The 21,979-nt window shown below is 49.5% G+C and overlaps 2 protein-coding genes across 2 annotated transcripts in view; both read left to right on the forward strand.

Annotated features, from left to right (window-relative positions):
• The window catches only part of LOC308067108 (NADPH oxidase 5-like), a 42,767-nt gene extending 27,157 nt beyond the window's left edge, over nucleotides 1-15,610 (forward strand). The window contains exons 9-13 of the mRNA XM_080395383.1: nucleotides 1,645-1,682; nucleotides 3,416-12,872; nucleotides 13,404-13,554; nucleotides 14,426-14,636; nucleotides 14,995-15,610. Of these exons, the coding sequence (XP_080251509.1) occupies nucleotides 12,753-12,872; nucleotides 13,404-13,554; nucleotides 14,426-14,636; nucleotides 14,995-15,259 (747 nt within the window). The 5' untranslated portion in view covers nucleotides 1,645-1,682; nucleotides 3,416-12,752 and the 3' untranslated portion in view covers nucleotides 15,260-15,610. The remainder of the gene's footprint in view (nucleotides 1-1,644; nucleotides 1,683-3,415; nucleotides 12,873-13,403; nucleotides 13,555-14,425; nucleotides 14,637-14,994) is intronic.
• Nucleotides 15,611-15,766: 156 nt separating this feature from the next.
• On the forward strand, nucleotides 15,767-21,020 carry LOC308067107 (NADPH oxidase 5-like). The gene is made up of 7 exons (XM_080395382.1): nucleotides 15,767-17,188; nucleotides 17,520-17,702; nucleotides 18,201-18,333; nucleotides 18,801-18,943; nucleotides 19,362-19,493; nucleotides 20,262-20,306; nucleotides 20,632-21,020. The coding sequence occupies exons 1-7, from the start codon at nucleotides 17,141-17,143 to the stop codon at nucleotides 20,851-20,853; spliced, it is 906 nt and encodes a 301-aa protein (XP_080251508.1). The 5' UTR covers nucleotides 15,767-17,140; the 3' UTR covers nucleotides 20,854-21,020.
• The last annotated feature ends 959 nt before the right edge of the window (nucleotides 21,021-21,979 follow it).

Consider the following 21,979-nt stretch of genomic DNA (forward strand, 5'->3'; position numbering starts at 1 on the left):
CAAACCTAATTAATCGGTATACTTTGTTCACTGTAAACCCTTTGAGATTCCTTAGATTTTCAGATTCTCCCATGGCTTGAATAGGAATGTAGCTGTAATTTTTTTTCCCTGTTCTCAGGTTAATTTTTAGTCATTAAGATTGTTCATCTAAATTATGAAATCAGAAAACTTCAGGCACTGCCTGAAAGTTTCTGTAAAACCTCACTTGTTAGAGAACTGATCATGTGAGGAACATTCTTTGTCATCAAAGATCAAATTTATTTTGTGTGGTTTCAGCCTTGTTCCAAACATGATTTCTTGTGTGGATGCTGTTCTGTAAATAAAGTTTTAACTGAAAAAGTTACATAATCTTATTTATTATGTACATGTTGAGGTGTTGTAAAGCCTCATGACAGACAGGAGAAAGCCAGAAGTTTATTTGCATTCTTTCAGCAAAAATCACAGCGTTTTTCACAAATAAATGTTTGTGTTACATTTTAATTTGATTTTGTAATGGTTAGTTGCATTGCAGTTCCATGTTCCTAGCTTTGGCTTCCTGATTAGCCATGAAAGCTTTAACTGTGAAATTCTTATTTTACATTGTCTGTCTCTCAGAAAAACATAGAATTAGGAAACAATTTGCAGTACTTTAGGTTGAGCAGTTACTGTAACGCAGCTTTACTATTAAGCTTCAAGGTTCAGTATGGTCTTTGACATTTTTCCTTTTGTGTGCCTTTAGTGCAATTTTTAAATGATCTAGGTAGTAACATAGCCATAGTAATGATCACGTCATGGAAGCGGTTGTGCAAACGCATGCTGATATTTCACTAGTCCTGTTCTGCTGTGCAAGTTATTTAATAGCTGAGGTGGAAACTTGCGTAGCTCCTTCATCTAGCAGTAGAAGATCAGATCTCATTTTTATATTAATTTTCATGTATTTTTTCCAAAGCTGCTCTTTTGTATGGCTCAGGAGGGACCACGAAGATTTTCAGTACTCATGCGGTGTCATACAGGCAAATTGTGACTAGCTTTATTCCTAACTCGCTCTGAAATTGTTAGGATGAGCTGATTATGTAAGGTGGAAGTCAGTGTGTCCCCCAGATAAACCTCTGAACTTTTGTGAACACTTGAACGCTTTCAAATATGTACCTGGGGGATCACGGGAACAGCGTGGCACGGGGAAAAGAGATGCATTGTATTCTCTAAAAGGTCAATAATAAGGCTTTACAGCGTTTCGTTGGGGGGGGGGTTAGACTGTACTGAGCTGTGAGATAGGCTATTTCATGTAATATCTTTATGAAGATACTATGTGGGAAAATAATTCATTTCCCCTTTGTTTTTAGAGGTGCTGATCCTCTGAAGCAAATTCCAGCTTTGGAAGGGAAGCCGTATTTCAGAAAAAAGCTGGACAAGTTTCAGAGGACTCACTGCAAAAAAAGAAACCTAGCTGTGAAAAAGAGACCACTCTCTTCTGTTCTTTCACAATAGAGCTGTGCAGCTTTCCTTTACCAGAACTGCTTATGACATGGCAACTTCTATTCAAAGCAGAAGATTATAAAGCACAGAGAACAGCAAATTCAAGCCTATGTATCAAATTGAGATCACGTTGTTTGTGTTTGTGCTGAGTGACTGATTATGGTTCTAAAAATTTTTTCTTTCTTTTAGCATTGCAGCATAATTTCAGGAGTGCAAAACATGTAAAGGTAGTTTTAACGAGGGGACTTTGGAACGTGGATGTATTTTTTCTCATTAATTACTCACTGTTTTGGTGCTGCTGTGTGTGTGATCAGCCAAATTCTCCTGCTTCTGAAACTGTTAGGAATCTTTCCCATTGATTTTTATGGGAGCAATGGGAAGGGAGACAAAAGGGGATCCTAATAGGTTCCCAGCATGGAAAGACTTGCATGAATTTCATTTTAAAATCTGCAAAGTGGAACCTTTCATAAAGACCCGTATTTATTTCTAGTGAAGAGGATTAATTTCACCAACAGGCACTTTTTATAAGATGTCACTTAGTTTTGATATATCATGCTATTCCAGTGCTAGGTTTATAATGATGTAGGAATAAGTGTCATACGTTGTTTCCTGATCTCTTATTTTTTAAACATAATAATGTGCCATCTTTTTCAGAAGTCTGTGATATACTATGACTTTTGTGACATTTTATTGTAGTTGTTAGTGATGACCAACTTTGTTCAGTGTTTTAGAATAGCTCTGAGTGAAGAAACTTTGCTTCTGAGATGCAAGTTATTTTAAAGAATTCCTGGTACTTTTTACATAGTTGTACAGTACTCTTCAAAACTTGTACTTTCTTAGTTGTGCTGTACTGTTCAAAATACTAGGTCTACTGACAAAAGAATATCCTGTATACCATGTAAGGCCACTGACTAACCTTCTATGAGGCTTTTAGGCCTGAATGTACATTAATTTATATTCAAAGGCTTGCACATGTGGAAGTTCGTATGTATGTTTCTTGCATTTCAGCATGCAGGCTGGCTAGCCAGTTAGAATCTACCTGCTGTACTTTATTCCAACAACAAAGGTACCAAAGCAAAGTGTAAATTAAAATGTTCAGTTGAAAGTGTTCATTTGCAAGTTGGATTTTGACATTTTTAAACTTCAGAAAGCCTGTGTTCTCCCCCACATAGTGCATCTAGAGGCGAAGCAAATTTATGAGTTGTGAGTATTGTAAAGAATATATTCACGAATGTACTGGCTTTTTTTTTCTTGGCCTGGTTTGATTGCTTCTTTACTAAAAATAGTAGCCTTAACTTTGAGTTTCCAGGCCTCTCTAGGCATAATGTTTTGATTAAAGTTGTCTCCTTCCACCCCTATTTTTTTACAGTAGTTATTCTTAATTTGAACCTAAAAAATTCAGTGTGATAATACAGTGATGAATATTATCACTTCAATGAGCTGGAAGTCCTGATGTGATTAAAGTTAGGGTTTGTGTTTGACAGATGATGGTGCATCATCCGTCCTCATCTACTGAGATTTCAGCTGTAGGCACGGTTGGTGCTATAGTCAATGGTAAGAACTTTCCCCTTGCACAGCAACAGTCCCCAGTTCAGCTGCACGCTGAGTGATACGGCCTTTTCCAAACCGATAAACTCTTGAGGAAGGTGTCCCATGCACATTTCCCATGCTCATCAGGACATAAAAACTGCAGTTTTCAAGAGTGGATGGAAAAAACCCTCTATTTCACTGCAGAGACGGAGTGAACTGGAGAATTCACTGCATTATTCATCCATTCAAGAAAGCAGGGTTACCATCTAGTATGACAAAACAAATGGATTTTCTGTAAATATGAAGATCATAATTATATTGTTTGTATTAAAGTTTAGGTTATTTGTGTGGTGGACTGAAAGCATAGCAAATGTACACCTGACATTTGCATGAACGTATAACTCAAAAGTTATTTAATACTCTTCTGCAGCATCTCAAGTCCCTCTAGGAAGGAAGGAGCTAAAGAGGAAACCCTGAAGAACCTTCTGGACGTTCTGCAGGAAGTAATGTGCAGTGTGCCCACGCAAGGCACATGGGCTCAGCCTTCAGCCGTTACACCCACTCTTAACGATGCCATTGATGCTCTCTGGTTAAAAGTATACAGCAAATATGCTAAAAAGCAAACAAGCCTAGAAAACATGGCCATGACAAGAAAACCGACCATTACAAAGCCATCAGTTTTGAGACTCCAAACTGACCCAGGTATTTGTGGTGGTTTGTGTGTTTGTGAGTCTGATCAGCTGTCAACAGCACTGAAAGGGCTAGCCTTAATATTTCAAACAGCTGCTACCAAAAAGAAAAATAAGACTCTTGATCAGTTAACAAAAGGATTTAGTGAAATCTTTGAAGAATGTTTTATAAAAAAGGAACGTTAAATATCACAATGAACTTTGAAAAGCCAAAACCTATCGGCAAAATGATGGTTGCATGAGTCTAAGAAGGTGGAACATCGGGCTCTAGGTTGTCGTCTTGGGAATGATTGGAACGGTACAGATAGCAGTGAAGAGCACACTTGAGAGCTTTAAGCAAACCACATCCCGGTGGGCACGTTGAATTGGCTGCAATCTAGACAGCAAGAGCTCAAGCACTAGAGAAGGAATAGAGAATTTGTAAGAACAACCATGTAATTTTTCTAATGCTTCCTCTGTTCTTCTGTCTCCATCTTTCTGTCCACTGGGTCTAGGAGAGAGCTCAGCTGAGACCAGGAAAATAACTTCTTTGATTAATCTGCTTAATGATTTTAGTCAATTAAATACGTATATTGATAGTTATGTTGAGAAAAATATTCCGGCTTTTAAGAATGCTGAAAACACTCTAAAAAGTAGTTAAATACTTATATCTGGAATATTGTCATTGTCTTTCCTTGAGGTTTAAAAGATTGATTTTCAGTTTTGTTATTCACCCAAACCAGATATAACTATATCTAGCCCAGTAATTAAAAGTTACAAATTTTTAGATATTTTTTCTCATGTCTGTTATGTGACAATGATAAATTGGGCCATAGTAATGCTATGTGGCATTAAACAGAGAGTAATGCTCAGTGGCCTCTTCCAAATTTTGCTGTTGCATATGTGCATGTAAGAGATGACAAGTCACTCGTTTCTAGAATACGTTCAGTGTTCTACACTAATGGTGCAATAATAAATTGGCTCAAACAATTTCTCCCTTTTTTTTTTATGTGTGTGTGGACATATTCCAATTTAAATTTCAGCATTGGGAAATATGTTCTTACTTAAAAATAGTGCTATGCAATATTTACATTTTCTCCTGCTAGTTGCCAGATTTTTGGAACTCTGTATTTCTATTTTGCTACTGTTTATTCGGATTTTCTTTTGAGTTTAGTTAAATTCTTAGAAAGCTTCTGTCAAATATTGTTCTTTCTTGAAATGTAGCCTTCTGCAGGGGTTGAAAGCTGAAAATGGGAGGATTTTGGGTTTTGACATAAAGATGTTTTTAAATATGTTTGCTTTTATATCTTTAAGTTCAGTATCCATGACATTAATGGAAAAATCAATAAAAATGGGTTTATACCATGATGATACAAGGCTTATATTCAGAGAATTAGAACGTGCATGTTCTTGGTATTTTAATATCAAGCAAATAAAATAATTATATTCAATTTATTTTTTTTCTAGCATAGTCATTATTTCATAAATTTGGTGTAGTCAGTTAAAGTGTTTTCTTAGAATGTTTTTTTCTTCTGCCTAACAAAAATCAAGAGCAATAGGCTGTTGGCTTTAAACCTTTAACGTATGCAAAAGTAAGGTACAAAAAAATAAAAATGCGACATGGAGATAGCAAAAAGCACCACAGAAAGCAACGGAGTTTAGCTCCTAACTGTTGTATGACAGGCTTTCATAAACATGGACAACCTTAGAAATGAAGACTAAAACTGAAGTCAGTGGGGTCAGAACTGAACTGTCATAGGAAAGTTTTGGAATAGGCTGGATAAAGAATCAGAAATCTCATTTGTCTTCTATGAGCCATTGTGATGAATTTTTCTGCTTTTCCACATAGAACTGTACATAAACAAATGAATTTTTTGATTGTGGGGGGTAGTTGCGTACATTTTTACTTGGGAACAAGCAAATCTTCAGTATGCAGTTTATAAATTGTGGACAGTTTTGATTTTTTTGTTTATTATTATTGATGTTCCTTGTTTGAAGTTAATAATTCATGTTCCTTCAGTGGGTCACTGGAACTTTGAGGCAGAAGACTGATGAATAGTGAATACAGTACTCTGAACTACAGGGTTTTGTGCGGGTAATCAGTTCTGACTAGTTTTTTTAAAATTTTCTGGCTTGGCAAATACTCTCACCAGCTCTGGGTAGCTGTCTCAATAGGTATCACTGTCAGTGTAACAGTAAGGTCACAGTACAGGGATATTTCTGCTTCACGTGAATTATGAGGGTTTTTTACTTATCAAGGGTAAGCAGGCAGTATCGAAGCAAATTACGTCTCTTTAGACAATTTTAAGCACAGGATTTTGGATAGTCAAGCGCTTTCGGAACAGATGCCTTATTTTCATGGGCTTGTATCAATATAGGCTAAATATATGTGTGTTTTGGTAAAGAGAGGTATTTAAAATAACCCACCGTACCCTTAATATGTTGGAGTACAACTTTCTTACGGCACAAGTTTGCGGACATAACACACTTGTACTTGTGCCTGTTGACGGTAATGAATTATAAGACTTTCTGCAAGACCTGAGGAAAGATTCATGTCTGAGTTTGCACAGTTTGGATGCAAAATGGAAATGACCTCCATGACATTAGCAAATGTCATTGACATATGCGTGAGATGAGCTCGTGGTGTGTTATCTTCTCTATGGGAGTTTGAAATATGTACAAAACATGAGATTAGTGTCTGGCTTGCCAGGTTGGCGAATGGTGGTGTCACATCAAACGCATGACCCTGTGGATACAGCAGAATCCTAATCCAACTGCATCACCCGATTTGACCCGTGGGTGCTGAGTGCCCTTCCGCCCCTGTCTGAAGACAGCTGAGAGAGTTTTTCTGGTTTCAAAACACTTTGTCCATTTTTCAGTAGCTTGATGCTTCAAAACACCAAAACCTCCCAGGGCTTTAGAGCATGATGGATGGCGATTTGGGAGCTTGGTGCCTCCTGTGGTCCATCCCTCTAGCCAGAGCCCCTCAAAAGCATGTCTGACCCCACAGGGTTGAAAGTCGTAGAATCATAGAATGGTTTGGGTCAGAAGGGACCTTAAAAGCCCATCCAGTCCCACCCCCCTGCCACGGGCAGGGACACCTTCCACCAGCCCAGGCTGCTCCCAGCCCCGTCCAGCCTGGCCTTGGGCACTGCCAGGGATGGGGCACCCACAGCCTCTCCGGGCAGCCCGTGCCAGCGCCTCGCCACCCTCACGAGGAAGAATTTCTTCCTAATAGCTAATCCAAGTCTACCCTCTTCCAGTTTAAAGCCATTCCCCCTTGTTCCATCACTACGTGCCCTTATGAAATACAAACGGACTTGTACTACCTTCTAACTTACAAAATACAGTACTGCTAGGAGCAGAAACGAGCTGTGGGCTGCTCTTTGCCTGGCTGTATTCGGCGTGTCTCACAGGAGAGCTCGTGTACGGAGGTTTCTCCATCACCACCTGGATGCAGGGCTCGTGGCTCCGCCAAACGGTTCCCCGTCGCTCAGCTGATGGCCTGAGATGGTCGCTGTGAATAACTTCTGTACGTGCACTCGAGGAGCCACATGCTCCCTTCTATTTTTCAGAGTATTTAGGCAGGGGCCCATAATCCACTTTCAAATTAGTGCTAAAATAACTAGGTAATTACAGAAATGTCACAACCAGATGCTCCTTAATGGTTCAGTTGAAATCCTTTTTTTATCTGACATGAAAAGCTTTACCAGGGCTGACGTAGCTTAAACCTTTAAAAGGGTACACATCTCTGTGGTACAGTCATTTAAGGTAAAATCATTTAAGGTAAAATCCTTTAAACTGGCATCCACAGCTACCTGAAGAGCACTGGATCTTTGAATAAACAAGAATGAAAGCTGTATCAAATGTCTGATTTAAGGTGAGTTTAAGATTTAAGAATGTTACAGTAAATACTCTTCGAAGGAAGATTTTTTTTTTTTTTGCCACTTCTAATATAACCTAAACATCTTTAGGTTTTCTGCTTTGTAGAAACATGCGTGTAAAATCTGAGCAGACTTAGGTATTTGTAGTTATAAGTTGATAATTAGTTAATATAGATGTCATCACTTGCCTTAATGCAAATATTCTGATAGTTGGTAAATACAACATTAACTTGATCTTTTTTTAAAAAAATCAAAATAGGATATTTTGAGGATTCTTTAGATTGTTGTAATTCTAAATTCTGTATTTTTATAAATAATTATATTCATAATTCTAAATTCTTTAGATTATTATAATGTTATATTGGTATAATTTTGTATTGACTGTGCTTAGTTTGAGTATGTAAAGTATTGTAGTTTTTAAAGTTTTTAAAGTATTTAAATTTAAAGTAATTAATACTTTTAAAGTATTTGAAGTATTATATTGCGTGGAATTACAAAGTGATAAAGAATGTTTAACTTGGTTCTAAGAAAAGAAATGGAGCACAGCACTTAAATCACGATGCTTCTGTACGTGTTTTTGACACGAGAGAAAAACTAAATTGTCCTGGTGAACAGGACATTAGATTTTATTTAGATTTTATTTCTTCAGAAATTTTTGGATAGTGTTTAAAAAAAAATAATAATCTAAATAATAATAATAATCATCTACTAATCTATCTGTGGTGATAGGACAAGGGGTGATGGTTTCAAACTGAAAGAGGATGATGGATTTAGATTAGCTATCAGGAAGAAATCCTTCCCCCTGAGGGTGGCATGGCGCTGGCACGGGCTGCCCGGAGAGGCTGTGGGTGCCCCATCCCTGGCAGTGCCCAAGGCCAGGCTGGACGGGGCTGGGAGCGACCTGGGCTGGGGGAAGGTGTCCCTGCCCGTGGCAGGGGGGTGGGACTGGATGGGCTTTAAGGTCCCTTCCAACCCAGATCATTCTGTGATTCCATGACTCTATGAAACCAAAACTTAAGCTGCTAATAAATGCAAGAAGCGATGAAAAATAACTAAATTGTGGCTCATGGCTTGACTGTCTTCAGGGTTCTGCCTGGGGTGACTTTCTTCCTAGAGCAGAACTGGCTTCACCTCTGCCTTCCCTCCTCCCTGCAGTGGGATGCTCTTTTCCACCTCCCACCAAAGATGAGGTTTATTGTCCCACGTCTATGGGCATCTAGACTTTCAAGCTCCATTAGCAGGGATATTGCCTTTGGAGGAGTGACTCAGGAAGGCAGGTGCACATTTCAGAGTTGCTTCTTGCCTAAATTATTGCTCAGTAATATTACAGGGACATACCTCTTCTGTATTAATTACAGCCTCTTCGTTCAGGCAGGCATGAGCCTCGCTCTTTGCTGCTGGGGTATTGCCAATTTCTCATCCTCGGCTGTTTTGCTGATTCTAAGGACCTTGAACGTGTTGGTACATTTGATTTTGGTGTGGGAGTGCCGGGCAGTTGAGGCACTGTCCTGTAAAGTTTTACAGATGTATAATTTGACTCCAGTATGTAGTTTTCATTAGTGATTTAAATGGAAGCAACCTGCACTGGGGCTCTTAAGCTTTCTCTAAGCCTGCTCTGGGTGTTGGTAGAACCGGGTCCGTTGCCTTCAGGCTACCTTGCGCGGCGTGGGTTGCCCTCGTACAGCCCAGCGCTGTGCCAGAATTCGGGGTTTGTGGTCGTCTTTGAAAGCCCGAGAGGGGAGTCTCTGCAGGCAGAGAAAACAGAAGTGCTTTTCTTGAGAAATGGACTCATCAGGCTTATTTTCATAAACTTAAATGAGGAATTTAAGAACTGAAATAAACCAGACTTGCACTGGTACATGCGCCAGCTCCAAGGGGAGTAAAAATTCGGGTACCCACTCCATGCAGTTGGCCGGTGTCTGAAGGCATTGTCGTGTGTTCTTTTTGTGGCAGCCAGACCACAATTTATTAAATCATATTAGCAAGCTTAAGGTCTCTCTTATTCTAGATACCTACAGTACGCTGGTGTGGTGGAGATGCTCTGAGCATAAATGGGGGCTTGTGACTGTGTGATCCAGCGCATACTTGATGGTGATTCCTGTTTCGCTCTCCCCTTTCCCTAGTAAACGGTTTTGTGACCTTGGATTGCCACAGGTTTAAAATAAATTCTCCTGGATCGTGAATTGGCAGTGTTAGTTCAGAATGTGTGCTTGGTTTCTGCTGGATCCCAGTAGGGAAAGCTGCAACTCTGTGTAAAATCCACACAGTTGAGAAGAAATACGGCTGCACTGAGAAACAGGGAGAATAACCCCCTCGAAGCTGTGTTACTTTGCAGTGAAGCTCGGTAGGATGCAGCGTCTGTAGCACCTATTTCTCAGCTCTTGGTTGGGTTGAAATACATCTTTTTTGTACTTTCTTAAAATCTGCTTACTGTAGTATGTTTCAGCATCAGTGCAAATTAGAGCCTTATTGTGGTTAGGGAGATAAGCCCTTATACGAGGAACAACTCAGTCGTGACTCAAGGAGGTGCTTCTTGCCTGATGTATTTGTGTTTCTGTCATGATACTGAGTCTGGAGGGAAAAGGTGCTGACTGCAGGGCAGGTACAGGGCTTTCCTGTAAGTTTGGTTGGACTCTGCTGGCTTCTCCACGTTTCTCCCTGCTTTTTGCCATCCAATCTGTGGGACAGACACCACGGTGACACTGGGATGGAAAGCGAGGAGCGGTGAGGCGGTGGGTGCTCCGGACATCAGGTCTGCGCGCAGCACAAGCCGGGAGCCCTGGGCAATGTTTCCATTGGAGACCTGAGCCACGTCTGCAGTTCCCTGGAGTCCGAGGGGGATTTTTGTACAAAGCTCGGCAAACTTTCCAGTAAACAAGTAGGTAGGTAGACTAAGGGAGCTTTCCAGCTGGGATCGACTGCCTCAGCTCTGGTGATGAAGCGAAACTCTGCCGCTTAGCGTACAAAACATCTCCCTGCTTCCCCGCTTGTTTACTGCCTGGAGCACCCATGACATCAGCCAGAGTAGTAAAGCCGAAATGGTTTACTACCTGGTTTCTGGTTCTGACATTCCCATGGCAACCTCCTCCCCAGTTTAGTCACAGTTTAGTGCCGTACAAGTAGGATTTGTTCAGAAAGGAATAAAGGTTGCAGTATGAAAAAGACACTTCCCCGTGTGTTCCTGACGGCCGGTAAATAGGGGTTGAAGCACCGGGTGGATACAAGCTCTTTATTGGATCTGGCAGGGCGCGCGCGCTTCCCAAGGTTACGCTGCCTAATGGTGCAAGAAATATAAAATAAAGGAAATTAAAAGAGTAACGTGCAGCAGCTGTGATCAGCTACATTTTAAATATTATGCAGCGACAGAAGAACCGGGTTGCAGCTACAGACCCGATGACAAAACTGGGCGTGATTGTAAGATAGGAGAAACGATAAATTAAAGCCGGTGTGAAACAGGAGAGGGCTCAGGAGTGACCTCCCTGCGTGTGAGCAGGAGCCTGTGCCTTGCTCCCAGCTGCATTGCCCAAACTTGCTCTGTCACTGCCTGTTTTCCCCAGGAACACCGGGTCCTCCTGCTGAGACCCCGGTTTTACATCCCACAGGAGCGGGCTGGGGTAATACAGCATAGACTGGGTCAGAGTTGTAAAAAGGTTCGTTGAATGCAGCAGCTCTGTGCTTCATTTCTCTTTTGCTTTCCCAAGATAATGAGAGCCTGTGGTAATTTTGGACTCTGTTGGCGAGCTGCTGACAGATCTGACAGAAGGATGGAGGATTCAAGGAAGCGCGGAGGTCTGGCGAAGGAGATGGAGAGGGTGACAGGGAGGCGAGAAGGCAAGGACCAAATGGGATGGAGCAGGAGGATGGAGGCGAGGACCATCCAGGAGAGGAGAGGGAAGGGGAGCACGGGCCAAGTGCCTGCGGGGAGCAAAGTTTTCCATCTCTCTGCTCTATAGTTTGGGCTTTGGGTTGGTTTTTGTTGTTTTGGGTTTTTTTGTTTGTGTCTTTTTTTTGCAAAGGGAAACCCCAGAGCATCCCTCCTTTCACGCCAGCTCAACAGAGGAGCGGCACCTCCCTACCACTGGGTGCTGAAAGGGTCTGGGAATGGTTCAGTCTGTGAAAATGAGCTCTCAAAAGTTTTAGGGAGATTGTAGGATCAAGGTGTGGGCATGACACATGCTGTGAAACACGTCGGGCTGTGCAACGCCGCTCACACTCGGGTGATTAAAGGGATGGGGCAGCACTGGGACTTGCACCTGCTGTACCTGGTTAACCTGACAGACAAGCTCTAGAGGCTCGAGAGCAGGAGATGAAAGAGGAGACTGCGCAGGACTGCCAGGGAGCAAGCAGGAAACCTTCCTTCCCCCACAGCCCCTTTGGGGCTGGGCCACCAGCATTGGAGGGGAGTGGGAGCACAATGCCTGGCCATGGGCTGACCCCCCCAAGGATGCTCTGCTCCCACAGCAGCCCGCAGGTTGGGGTGGCCATGTGTGCCTGTGGTCCCAATGCTGCACAGGCAGCTGCAGATTGGTTTAAGGAGGTTCTTTTTCTCTTCTGGCCATCAGCTGCACGGCCCCTGCGGGGATGTCTGCTCCTGCAAGGGCAAAGCAAGACCTGGGAGGTGCCAGATGCTTGGCAGGGGCAGCCCAACTCCTCGCTGTGCAAATGCATTAGATCTTCTCCTCTTGTGTGTTGGTGCTTGCTAAGTCAGGTCTGTAAAAGCAACCAAGAGTCTCACACAGGGCATGCAGGCATGGGGTGGCTCAGACAGCTGCATCTTTCGGCTTGCCTTGGGAGGAAAGGTCAAGAAGGAAGGAGTTGCCCCTTGTTGGTGCTCACACCACTGCCAGCACTTCACGGTGGTGTTCAGTAGCGTGGCAGGTACAAAGAGGACTCAGCAGCTCATTTCTTCAGTACATGGAAGTTTGAGGTTGCATGTGATGCAGCACCCACGTGCTCCACAGACATCTGTCATTGCTGCAGCTGTTGTGGCTGCCCAAGTGCCAGGGTAGCTGCTGTGGGACCCAGCTCAGGGCCATCAGCCAGGGATGCTCCAGCGAGCCAGGCAGAGCAGCCGCTCCAGCACGAGGCTGCAGGGAGCCTGTGGGCGGTGAAAGCGTGGCAGGAACAGTAAAAAAAAGCAGATTTTGAAGGCTATGGGGGTTACTAGGGGCTGTTGCCCATTCTGCACTGCACCCTTCCCGCAGGTCCCTGCACCATGAGTGCGGCTGAGGATGCCGAGTGGCTGCAGTGGGTGACGAAGCAGTTTGGGAGCATCGCGGGGGCGGACAAAGAAATCAACTTGGAAGAGTTCAAAAGCGCTCTCCAAGTGAAGGAGGTGAGTGCCGCTGCAGGGAGCTGGGGCATGGAGTCCCTTCTGCCGGGCAGCACTGGCAGCCTGACACCCAGCTGTGGTCTCTCATTGTGCTTAGAGAAAATTAAGTTTAAAAATAGAATTGCATGATGTTGAGAGAGAGAGAGAGAGAGAAACCTAGCAGTACTCTGCAGCAAGCAGGAATGGAAAACATAGATTAATCATCCAGAATGCAAAATCAACTGGATATCCACAGTCTGCCTTTGAACACACTTGGCTATTCCCAAGGAATATTCCCTCCCTGCTGCCCAGTCCATCCCTGCATTCCCAGGCGCTCCCTCCCTCTGCCGGGCAGCCACCTCTGGCTGTGGTGCCAATACACCCCTGCAAAAAGCTGCCTTCCTTCCCCCTCCTGTATTTGGGCTGTCCCATGGCTGCCAGCTTTTGCCAGGCAATTCCCATTGCTGGCAGCAGCAGCTTGCTTCGTAGCATCAGGATTTGACCAGTGGAGAGCATCCCACTGCTGCGTGAGAGCGTTTGTCCTCCTCCCTGCAGTCCTTCTTCGCCGAGAGGTTCTTTGCGCTGTTTGACGCAGACGGGAGCGGGACCATTAGTCTGGAGGAGCTGCTGAAAGCCCTGAGCCTGCTCGTACACGGCAGCGAGATGGACAAGCTGAGATTCCTCTTCCAGGTTTATGATGTGGATGGTAAGGTGATGAAAAATAGATGAAGCTGGCTGTTTTTTTATTTGAGCAAAGTTGCAATTTGCAAGGCAGCCCAGCTGTCCTCTGAACATCCAGGCACGGGCACCGCCGCTCAGCTGCAGGGCTGGGGCCATGTCCCCGCTTAGGTTATGTACAGCTGGGTAACGGGGCAGATGGGTCTTCACTGCTGGATCTTCATTAAAGGTAAACGTCTACCTGGCATAACGCCGCTGCCTTCACCCCATGATGGATGCATCAAAAATCCATCTTGAAAGCCAACAATTAAACCGGCCACATGTTGGGATTTCCCATAACGTGCTTTCACCCTCAGACGTGGAGAGGAGCAGTGTCCGCTCCACTCAAATACCAGCTCTCTGTCCCGCTGATATTTGTGCATCCCAGCACGCTCTCTTCTTCCTCCTCCATCTTCCTCCTCCACCGGCTGGGAAAGCTGGGAATAAAAAAACCAAAGTTCTTGAGTTGCTTTTCCTGCCCTGCCTTGTTAGGGCACAAAGTGCTGGCCGAGGAGCCGAGAGCCGAGCCTCTTGCCTGGCTGGTTTGCTCTCATGCCTGGCTGCCAGATAAGCGTGTCTGCACCGCTTTGCTCGCGCCGAGCTCTGCCAGCCAAGCGACAGCGTGGCTGCTGCAGCTAAATGCCTGGTTAGGTCACTTCTGTTTTTAAAACCAGCTGATGTATAAGCAAAGGCATGGTCTTGGTCTGGCTGGGCACGGTTTCCTCCTGTGCCTGCAATGAAGGGTGGCAATTTCTGCATTAAAGGTGCGAGAGGAAGGTAAAACCATGGGGTTGTCAGGGTGCTGTGGTGTATGGGGGTCCCTGCAATGACCCACCACGGTGCCTGCTCACCCCACGCAGGCAGCGGCTCCATCGACCCGGACGAGCTGCGCGTGGTGCTGCGGTGGTGCCTGCGGGAGAGCGCGATAGCCCTGCCCGAGGAGCGGCTGGGCGACCTCACCTTGGCCCTGTTCGAGGCTGCCGACAAGGACCACAGTGGCTCCATCACTTTCGAGGAGCTCAGGGAGGAGCTGGAGGGTTTCCCAGAGGTCATGGAGAACCTGACCATCAGGTAGCTGTGTTGGTGGGTCCCTCCGGCAGTCCCACAGGGCTGCTGGTTCCCTTGGGAGCACCTTGTGGGATTTATGCTCTTGCTAAGGCTCTCGTGGGGTGCCCAGGCTATGGGGTGCTTCCAGCACTAGAAGCAGCACAACACCTTGTGGTGCCAAGCTGGGTGCAGGGCTCGGATGCAGGGATGGTGCCAAGCTGGGTGCTGGTCTTGGATGAAGGTGTAGGTGCTAGGATGGGTGTGGGGATGGTGTTGGGATAGGTGCAGGGATGGCCTCACCCTGGATGCGGGACTTGGGTGCAGGAGCACCCCAGCTTCCCCCTTCCTCCGGGCAAGGAGGAATCGATGCCTTTGCTCCCAGTGCAGCGAGCTGGCTGAAGCCCCCACCACCTGCAGAGAAGAGCTGCTGGCCACGCTACCTGACCCGGGCGTACTGGCACAACCACCGCAGCAAGCTTGCCTTCCTGGGGGGCTACGTTGGCCTCAACCTCCTGCTCTTTACCCTGGCTGCCCTGCGGCACACCGGCCTCGGCGGGTGGGTGGTGGTGGCCCGGGGCTGTGGGCAGTGCCTGAACTTCAACTGCACCTTCCTCGCAGTGAGTGCTGGGTCCCGGGAGGAATGCTGAGCTCGCAGGGGGTGCGGGGTGATGGTTACCCGGGCTATTTACAGCCACATTCATACTGGGACCTTATCTCTGTGCCAGGGGCTCTTTGGAGGGTGCCTTTGGACTTTTGCAGTTGTGGGACAGGGCCATCTCCTCTAAATAATTGAATATAAATAACAGGTTAGGGAGGTTGCGAGCTTTTTGGGACAAGGGCACTCACGGCACCGTGCAGATGCATCCTTGATTTGTGCCTCTGGGTGCTCTCCAGGCTGACACCCTGTATTAGCAGGGAGCTGGCTCTGGAGCCCCAGGGAACCAGCCCCTGGCTGAGCCCCCCAGCATCTCCGATTGCCCCTCTCCCGGAGGTGCTGATGCTGCGGAGGTGCCTAACCTGGTTGCGAGCTACCCCCATCGCCAAGGTTTTGCCTCTGGACCAGCACGTTGTTTTCCACCAGCTCGTGGGGTACGTGGTGCTGGTGCTGGCAGCTGTTCACACGGGCGCCCACGTTGCCAACTTCAGTAAGTAGCAGCTCGGGTGCAGGGGAAGCCCTTCAGCTGCCACGGCCATGGGTTTATCTTGGGCAACACCTGCTCTAACGCACCACATCAACCCTGCAGTGGGTCCCCCCCTTCCAGTCCTGCTGCTAAAGTGGAAAATGCCCCTCGGTGCAGGGGACATCACCCACACCGCACTGACAAAAAGCTGCAGGGAACTGGACTGAGTCCTGGGGTGGGATGCTCATGTCCCAGAGGGGTGCAGATGTCCCGGGGAGGGGATGCTCATGACCCAGAGGGATGCAGATGTCCCGGGGAGGGGATGCTCATGACCCAGAGGGATGCAGATGTCCTGGGGAGCGGATGCCCGTGTCCCAGAGGGGTGCAGATGTCCTGGGGAGGGGATGCTCATGTCCCAGAGGGGTGCAGATGTCCCGGGGAGGGGATGCTCATGTCCCAGAGGGGTGCAGATGTCCCGGGGAGGGGATGCCCGTGTCCCAGAGGGGTGCAGATGTCCTGGGGAGGGGATGCCCGTGTCCCAGAGGGGTGCAGATGTCCCGGGGAGGGGATGCTCATGTCCCAGAGGGGTGCAGATGTCCCGGGGAGGGGATGTCTGTGTCCCAGAGGGATGCAGATGTTCCAGGGAAGGGATGCAGGTGTCCTGGGTGGGGGGAGATGCGCATGCTCCGTGGAGGGGATGCACGTGTCCTGGGGCTTGCCCGTGTCCCAGGGAGGGCGGTGCAGGGCCTGGAGAGAGGGTGCAGATGTCCAGGGGTGCTGCGAGGCCGCGGGCAGGGTGCAGGCGGCCGGAGGGTGTGCGCGGTGCTGCGCTGCCTGTGCGCTGTCTGTTGTCCCCCTCTAGTGGCTTCCCAGCCGGGCAGCGAAGGGCTCCCCATCCCCCACGCAGCTCCGGAGAGGGGTCTGCGCCCCACAGCCCTGCACCCCCCAGCTGTGCGCCCCTCGGCCCCGTGGCAGGGTGCCAGGGCTGTGTGCTCTGCACATCGGGGGAGCACGTCTGCTCGCACCTGCCCCCCTGGAGCAAAACGCCCTCCTGGCAGCGGCGCTGAGCCGCGAGCGGGCTCTGGAGAGGAGAAACGGGGCATTTTCAATAGGTTCGAGCAAAAAGCACTCGGGTGCTGTTTGGTTTAAAAAGGAAAACAAAAAAAAAAAAAATTAAAAAAAAAATTGGCAACGGTTTGGCGAGTGCAGCAAAAATCTGGGTGCACAGCGGGCAGGTCTGGGGTGCCCCGCTCCCCGTCGTGACCGTGGGTGTGCGCAGGCAGGCTGGCGCGGCGGGACGGGCACCATGCCCTCACCGAGTACCTCTTCTCGGCCCGGCCCGGTGTGGGGGGCCTGGGTGGCACGGCCTCGCAGACGGGGCTGGCGCTCCAGGGGCTGCTGGCCGCCATGCTCGCCTTCTCCAGCCCCTGCGTCCGGCGGAGCGGCCACTTCGAGGTGGGTCCTGCCGCGGCCCCGTGCGACTGCGGTGCCCAAGCTGCTCTGTCTTGGGGAGCGGGGGAACCGGGGTGAGGGGCTGGTGGGTGGGTGCCCCTCCAGGTGCTGCCCCATGGGTGGGGGAGAAGCTCATGAGCTGGTGTGGTGCCCCCCGATATCACTCTTGGACACCCCCACGCTCCTCAGATTCGCGGTTTTAGGGTTTTCGTGCTTTTCGTCGTCATTTGGGCTGCCTTTGCCTGCGGGATGTCCCAGCACAGCCTCACTGTGAAGCGCCATTTAGCTCCACTGCTTTTGATTCATGCTTGGTTCCTCCACTCCCTGCCTGCAGGTCTTCTACTGGACCCACCTCTCCTACATCTCCGTCTGGACCCTCCTCATCCTCCACGGCCCCCACTTCTGGAAGTGGTTTGTGGTTCCTGGCTGCCTCTTCGCGCTGGAGAAGGGGCTTGGCTTGGCTTGGTGGCGTGCTGGGGGGCTGCGCATCGTGGAGGTCAACCTGCTTCCCTCCAAGGTCTGCACCTGCGGGGGTCTCTGCACCCCTTCCCACCTCTCTCCTGGGCCCCCTGGGCCCCTCCTCCTGTGATAGTGGGGATAGAGGTGCTGTGGCTTGCAGAAATACCTTTAATATTTGCATAGTGGTTTATAATTTGGGGAAAAGCACTTTGCAAGTGACCAGACTGGTTATTTGACACAGGGGAAAAGGAGGAGCAGTGGGACATGGAAGAAATCAGGAAAATGATGAAAAAAATCAGTGACAACTTCCTTGACTTTTAGTTTCTTCAAAAAAATGGTTTGAGGCCAGCCCTGAGATTTTTGCTTGATAGTGAAGCTGCGTAGCAAATAGGAAAACATACTCATTTCTTAGGTCACATCTGTAAGTTCGTCTCGTGCTGGCCACTGTTTAAAATGGGAGGCACAAACCTGGGTGCTCATGGGCTGCAGAAAGACCATCCCCGCAGAGACTGACCAGTGTGATGCTCCCAGCTTTTCTGGTCTCCTTTTCCTCCAGGTGACTCACCTGGTGATCGAGAGACCACAGTTTTTCCACTACAAGCCCGGAGACTACATCTACCTGAACATCCCGGCCATCGCCACCTACGAGTGGCATCCCTTCACCATCAGCAGTGCTCCCGAGCAGCAAGGTGATTGCCAATCCTTCGCCGGCTTTGCATCACAGGGATGATGTTTTGCATCGCATGAGCCCTGTCTGGGTGGTTGGATCCCCCCTGGGGGTCAGGGAGGTGCCCATGCCCATGGAGCTGGGCAGCGTGTGCTCATGCATGCCTCAACTCACCTGCCTCCACCTCTGCCTGGACATAAGTCCTGTATAAAAACAGATACTCGGGTTATTTCAAGCAAGGTGTGGGGACTGAATGGCACCCAAATGCCCTGCCTGATTCCACGGCTGCCCAAGGTTTGGGATTTGGGCTTCACCTGGCTGTTAGAGCAAACCCAGTCCCCTGCTGCAAGCCCGGGGCTGACATGCAGGACATCAGTGGGGATTGCTGCTGGGTTCCTGAGCCCAGGGCTGTGCAGTACCCATGGTGCTGGGGCTGCAGGGCAGTTCCTTACATGGGATGCCCACCCGCTGCTCTGCTTCATCCTGCAGAGACCCTTTGGCTGCACATCAGGTCGCTGGGCCAGTGGACCAACAAGCTGTATGAATACTTCCAGCAGCCCCAATTGCCCAGCCCGGAGCCAAAACCGCTCAGCAGGAGGCTGAGGGAGAAGAGATGCCGGCGCTGGGCGCAGGTTGGTCAGACAGGGCTCAGGTTTAGGCAAACACAGAGGTTAGACCTTAAACCGCTGCTGGCAGTGGCTTTGCCGAGCTGGGGACCTCCTGGTGTGTCCGTGGGTTTCTCAAGGTGACGTCTTCATTTGGCACGTGTGGATGGCTCTCCGGATGGTCAGTCCCCCAGCCAGCTCCATAAAAGCAAAGGAGAATGTGCTCTGCCGAGTGGCTCCTGCTGGGGTCACCCCAGCTTTCAGCCACCCGTGCAGCACCAAGCTGGGCGCTGGGGGTACCTCTCGTGGAGCATGTCCCCTGCGAGGAGCTTGTGCAGCCTTGGAGGGTGTCATGTCCCACCCTGAGGCTGTATGACCCCGCTGGATGGGGCATTGGATACCTGTGAGCATCGCAGCCGGTGATGCCGTGGCCTTTGGCTTCCAGGAAGGTCTCTGCAGCAGAGCCGGCTCAGAGGGAGGGTGTGTGGCCGCTGACGGGGACGGAGCCATTCAGCTGACATCGTACAAAGCCACCGGCGCTGCTGCCCCAGGAGAGGAGCACCCACCGGCGGGGGGGGTAAGCACACACTGCCAGGACACCTGCACTCCCCAGGGAGCAGCGGGGGAGCCCCTGGTGCTGGCGGGGCAGGGAGGGGGTCCCTGCTCTCGTCAGCACAGCGGTGGCTGGAGGACCAACCTGGAGAAACGAGGGGAAGCATCACTTCCACCCCAAATGAGCCAAAGCTCATTAAAAAGCCCCTTTTTAAAGAAACTTCTCTGCTATAAAACATGGCAATGCCAGGGTGCTGAGAGCCACCGTTAGCAGCTTTTATCCCCTGCCGTGAAGAGCTCTCAGGATATTGATTCTGTCTGGGCTGGAGGAGCAGTCCTTGCAGATAAAGCATTTACATGCACCGGTTTTGATGTGTTTCTTTGCCTATCACCCTTTTGCTCTTATCTGTCCCTTGGTGAGCAGAGGTTCCCCGTGCCTGCTCCGGCCATCATGGTGGCTGTACATCTCTTACCACCCAACTTGTGTGGGGATTTGGGTAATTGCCTTTTTATCAATACTCAAACCGGGTACAATCCAGATAACATCATCAGGTGACAAGTTCCTGGCTCTGGATATTGGTGGGATGTCCCACCACAAACGTGTGAGTGGCTTGAGCAGTGCCTGGGGCCTGACCGAGGGATGGGGCTGGAAGCGTGTGCGCAGCCCGGATAAACCCAGCTGGGAAGAAACCCACCCAACCCCCAAACCTGGGGAATGAGCAGGTTTAGTGTTACCTGACGTGCAGGGATTAGAGGTGGGAAGGAGATGGTCACTGCCCTCTTTACCTCGCAGGTCTCCGTTGGGCTGGGTGAGACCCATCGGCTCTGCAGCGTCAAGGTGAGGGATGCCCTGGTCCTTCCCTGGCTCCAGCGAGCAGGGCTGGGCTCAGCATCCCTGGGGGGAGCCGTGCATGTGCCCAGCCACTCCACGCATGTGCCTCTGTGCACGGATGGTCCCATCTGGGGCCGATGAAACCCTGCACTGCTGGAGGGCTTCATGCTCCTGCCCACTCTGTCCTCCTTTTCCCTTGCTCCCATAAAACTCCTATGACAGACCCCAGATTCTATCTGGGCTCTATAAGCCTGCATTTGCCTGCAACCTAAGAGTTGTTTTAGCACCTACAGGCTGCTGGGTCTCTCCCTGGGTTTCTCATCTCTCCTAGTGCTACATAGATGGCCCCTACGGGACCTCAACACGGAGGATCTTCACCTCGGAGCACGCCGTCCTCATCGGCGCGGGCATTGGCATCACCCCCTTTGCCTCCATTTTGCAGAGCATCATGTACAGGTTGGTGCTGAGGCAGCGGCTCAGGCTGCGGTCGTGCCGGTGGAGCTCTGCGATCCCTGATGAGCCCCGACGTGGCTTCGGGAGGCACAAGGCGTGATGTCTGCTGTGGTAGACCTGTCCTCCCACACCTCTCGGTTGACCCTCCTCACTTCTAACCTTGGGACTTGTGGCCACCAGACCCACAGCTGGGTCTTCCCTCAGTGTTAGGCTTCCCCCTGGGGATTTCTCCTGTGGGAAACCTGCTGGTAGGAGGTTGGCCATGGGCATGCACCAGAGCTAGTGAGGAACGGGTGCTTGGGGTCCCTCTGCAAAGGTCTGAGGGGTGTGAGCAGTGGGGCAGGCAGGGCTGTGGCTGCCCATGCAGGTACCGCCAGCGAAAGCAGAGCTGCCCCAACTGCCACTACTCGTGGTGTGAGGACCTGCGGGACGAGGAGATGACGCTCAGGAAGGTAGGGGCAGGTGGAGGGAGACACAGGACCAAGGTTTGCCGTGGGGATGGGGCAGGAGGGCTACAGGCTCCTGGTGGTGGAGAGCCCATGAGCATCCTGCCCGGTCCAGGAGGTGTGGGGCAGGAGGCCGCTGGATTTGGCCCCCATGCTACCTGCCAGCTCCGAAGCAGAGACTTCTGCGTCCTTCCAGGTTGACTTCATCTGGATAAACAGGGACCAGAAGCACTTTGAGTGGTTCGTCAGCCTACTAACCAAGCTGGAAATGGAGCAGGCTGAGCAGGAACTGGGAGGTGAGCGGGAGGCAGGGGCTGGCCAGCACAGCCCCCAGACCTGGGGGTGCCCAGCCCCATCCCTGGCATCACTCCCAGGAGAACCCAACCCCACCCACGGGGGCACGATGTGGGGCAGGACCCCGCATCTGCAGCCGAGCTCCCCTTAAACATCCAGGGCGGTTTTTGGAGATGCATCTGTACATGACGTCGGCCCTCAGCAAGAATGACATGAAGGCCATCGGGCTGCAGATGGCTCTGGACCTGCTGGCCGCCAAGGAGCAGAGGGACTTGATCACAGGGCTGAGGACCAGGACCCAGCCCGGCCGCCCAGACTGGAGCAGGGTGAGGGCTGGCCCTGCCTCACTGCCAAAATCCTGCTCATGGGAAGGGAGCCATGTCCCCCGAACCTGCTCGTTCAGGGGGGATGCTAGGGAGAGCCCCACTTCATAGTGGGGGGATGCACTGGGATATCCAGACCTGGGGAAGGCTCTCCTTCCCGTGG

This window comes from Falco punctatus (assembly GCF_963210335.1).
Source record: "Falco punctatus genome assembly, chromosome: 7".
Classification (NCBI taxonomy): domain Eukaryota; kingdom Metazoa; phylum Chordata; class Aves; order Falconiformes; family Falconidae; genus Falco; species Falco punctatus.

What these genes read in the sequence shown, in the direction of transcription:
- LOC308067107 (XM_080395382.1), top strand. Translation starts at nt 17,141, where the DNA reads ATGCTCGCCTTCTCCAGCCCCTGCGTCCGGCGGAGCGGCCACTTCGAG. An exon ending in GGCGGAGCGGCCACTTCGAG is followed by an intron (nt 17,189 to 17,519) that starts GTGGGTCCTGCC and finishes CCCTGCCTGCAG; the next exon opens with GTCTTCTACTGGACCCACCT. An exon ending in CAGTGCTCCCGAGCAGCAAG is followed by an intron (nt 18,334 to 18,800) that starts GTGATTGCCAAT and finishes TTCATCCTGCAG; the next exon opens with AGACCCTTTGGCTGCACATC.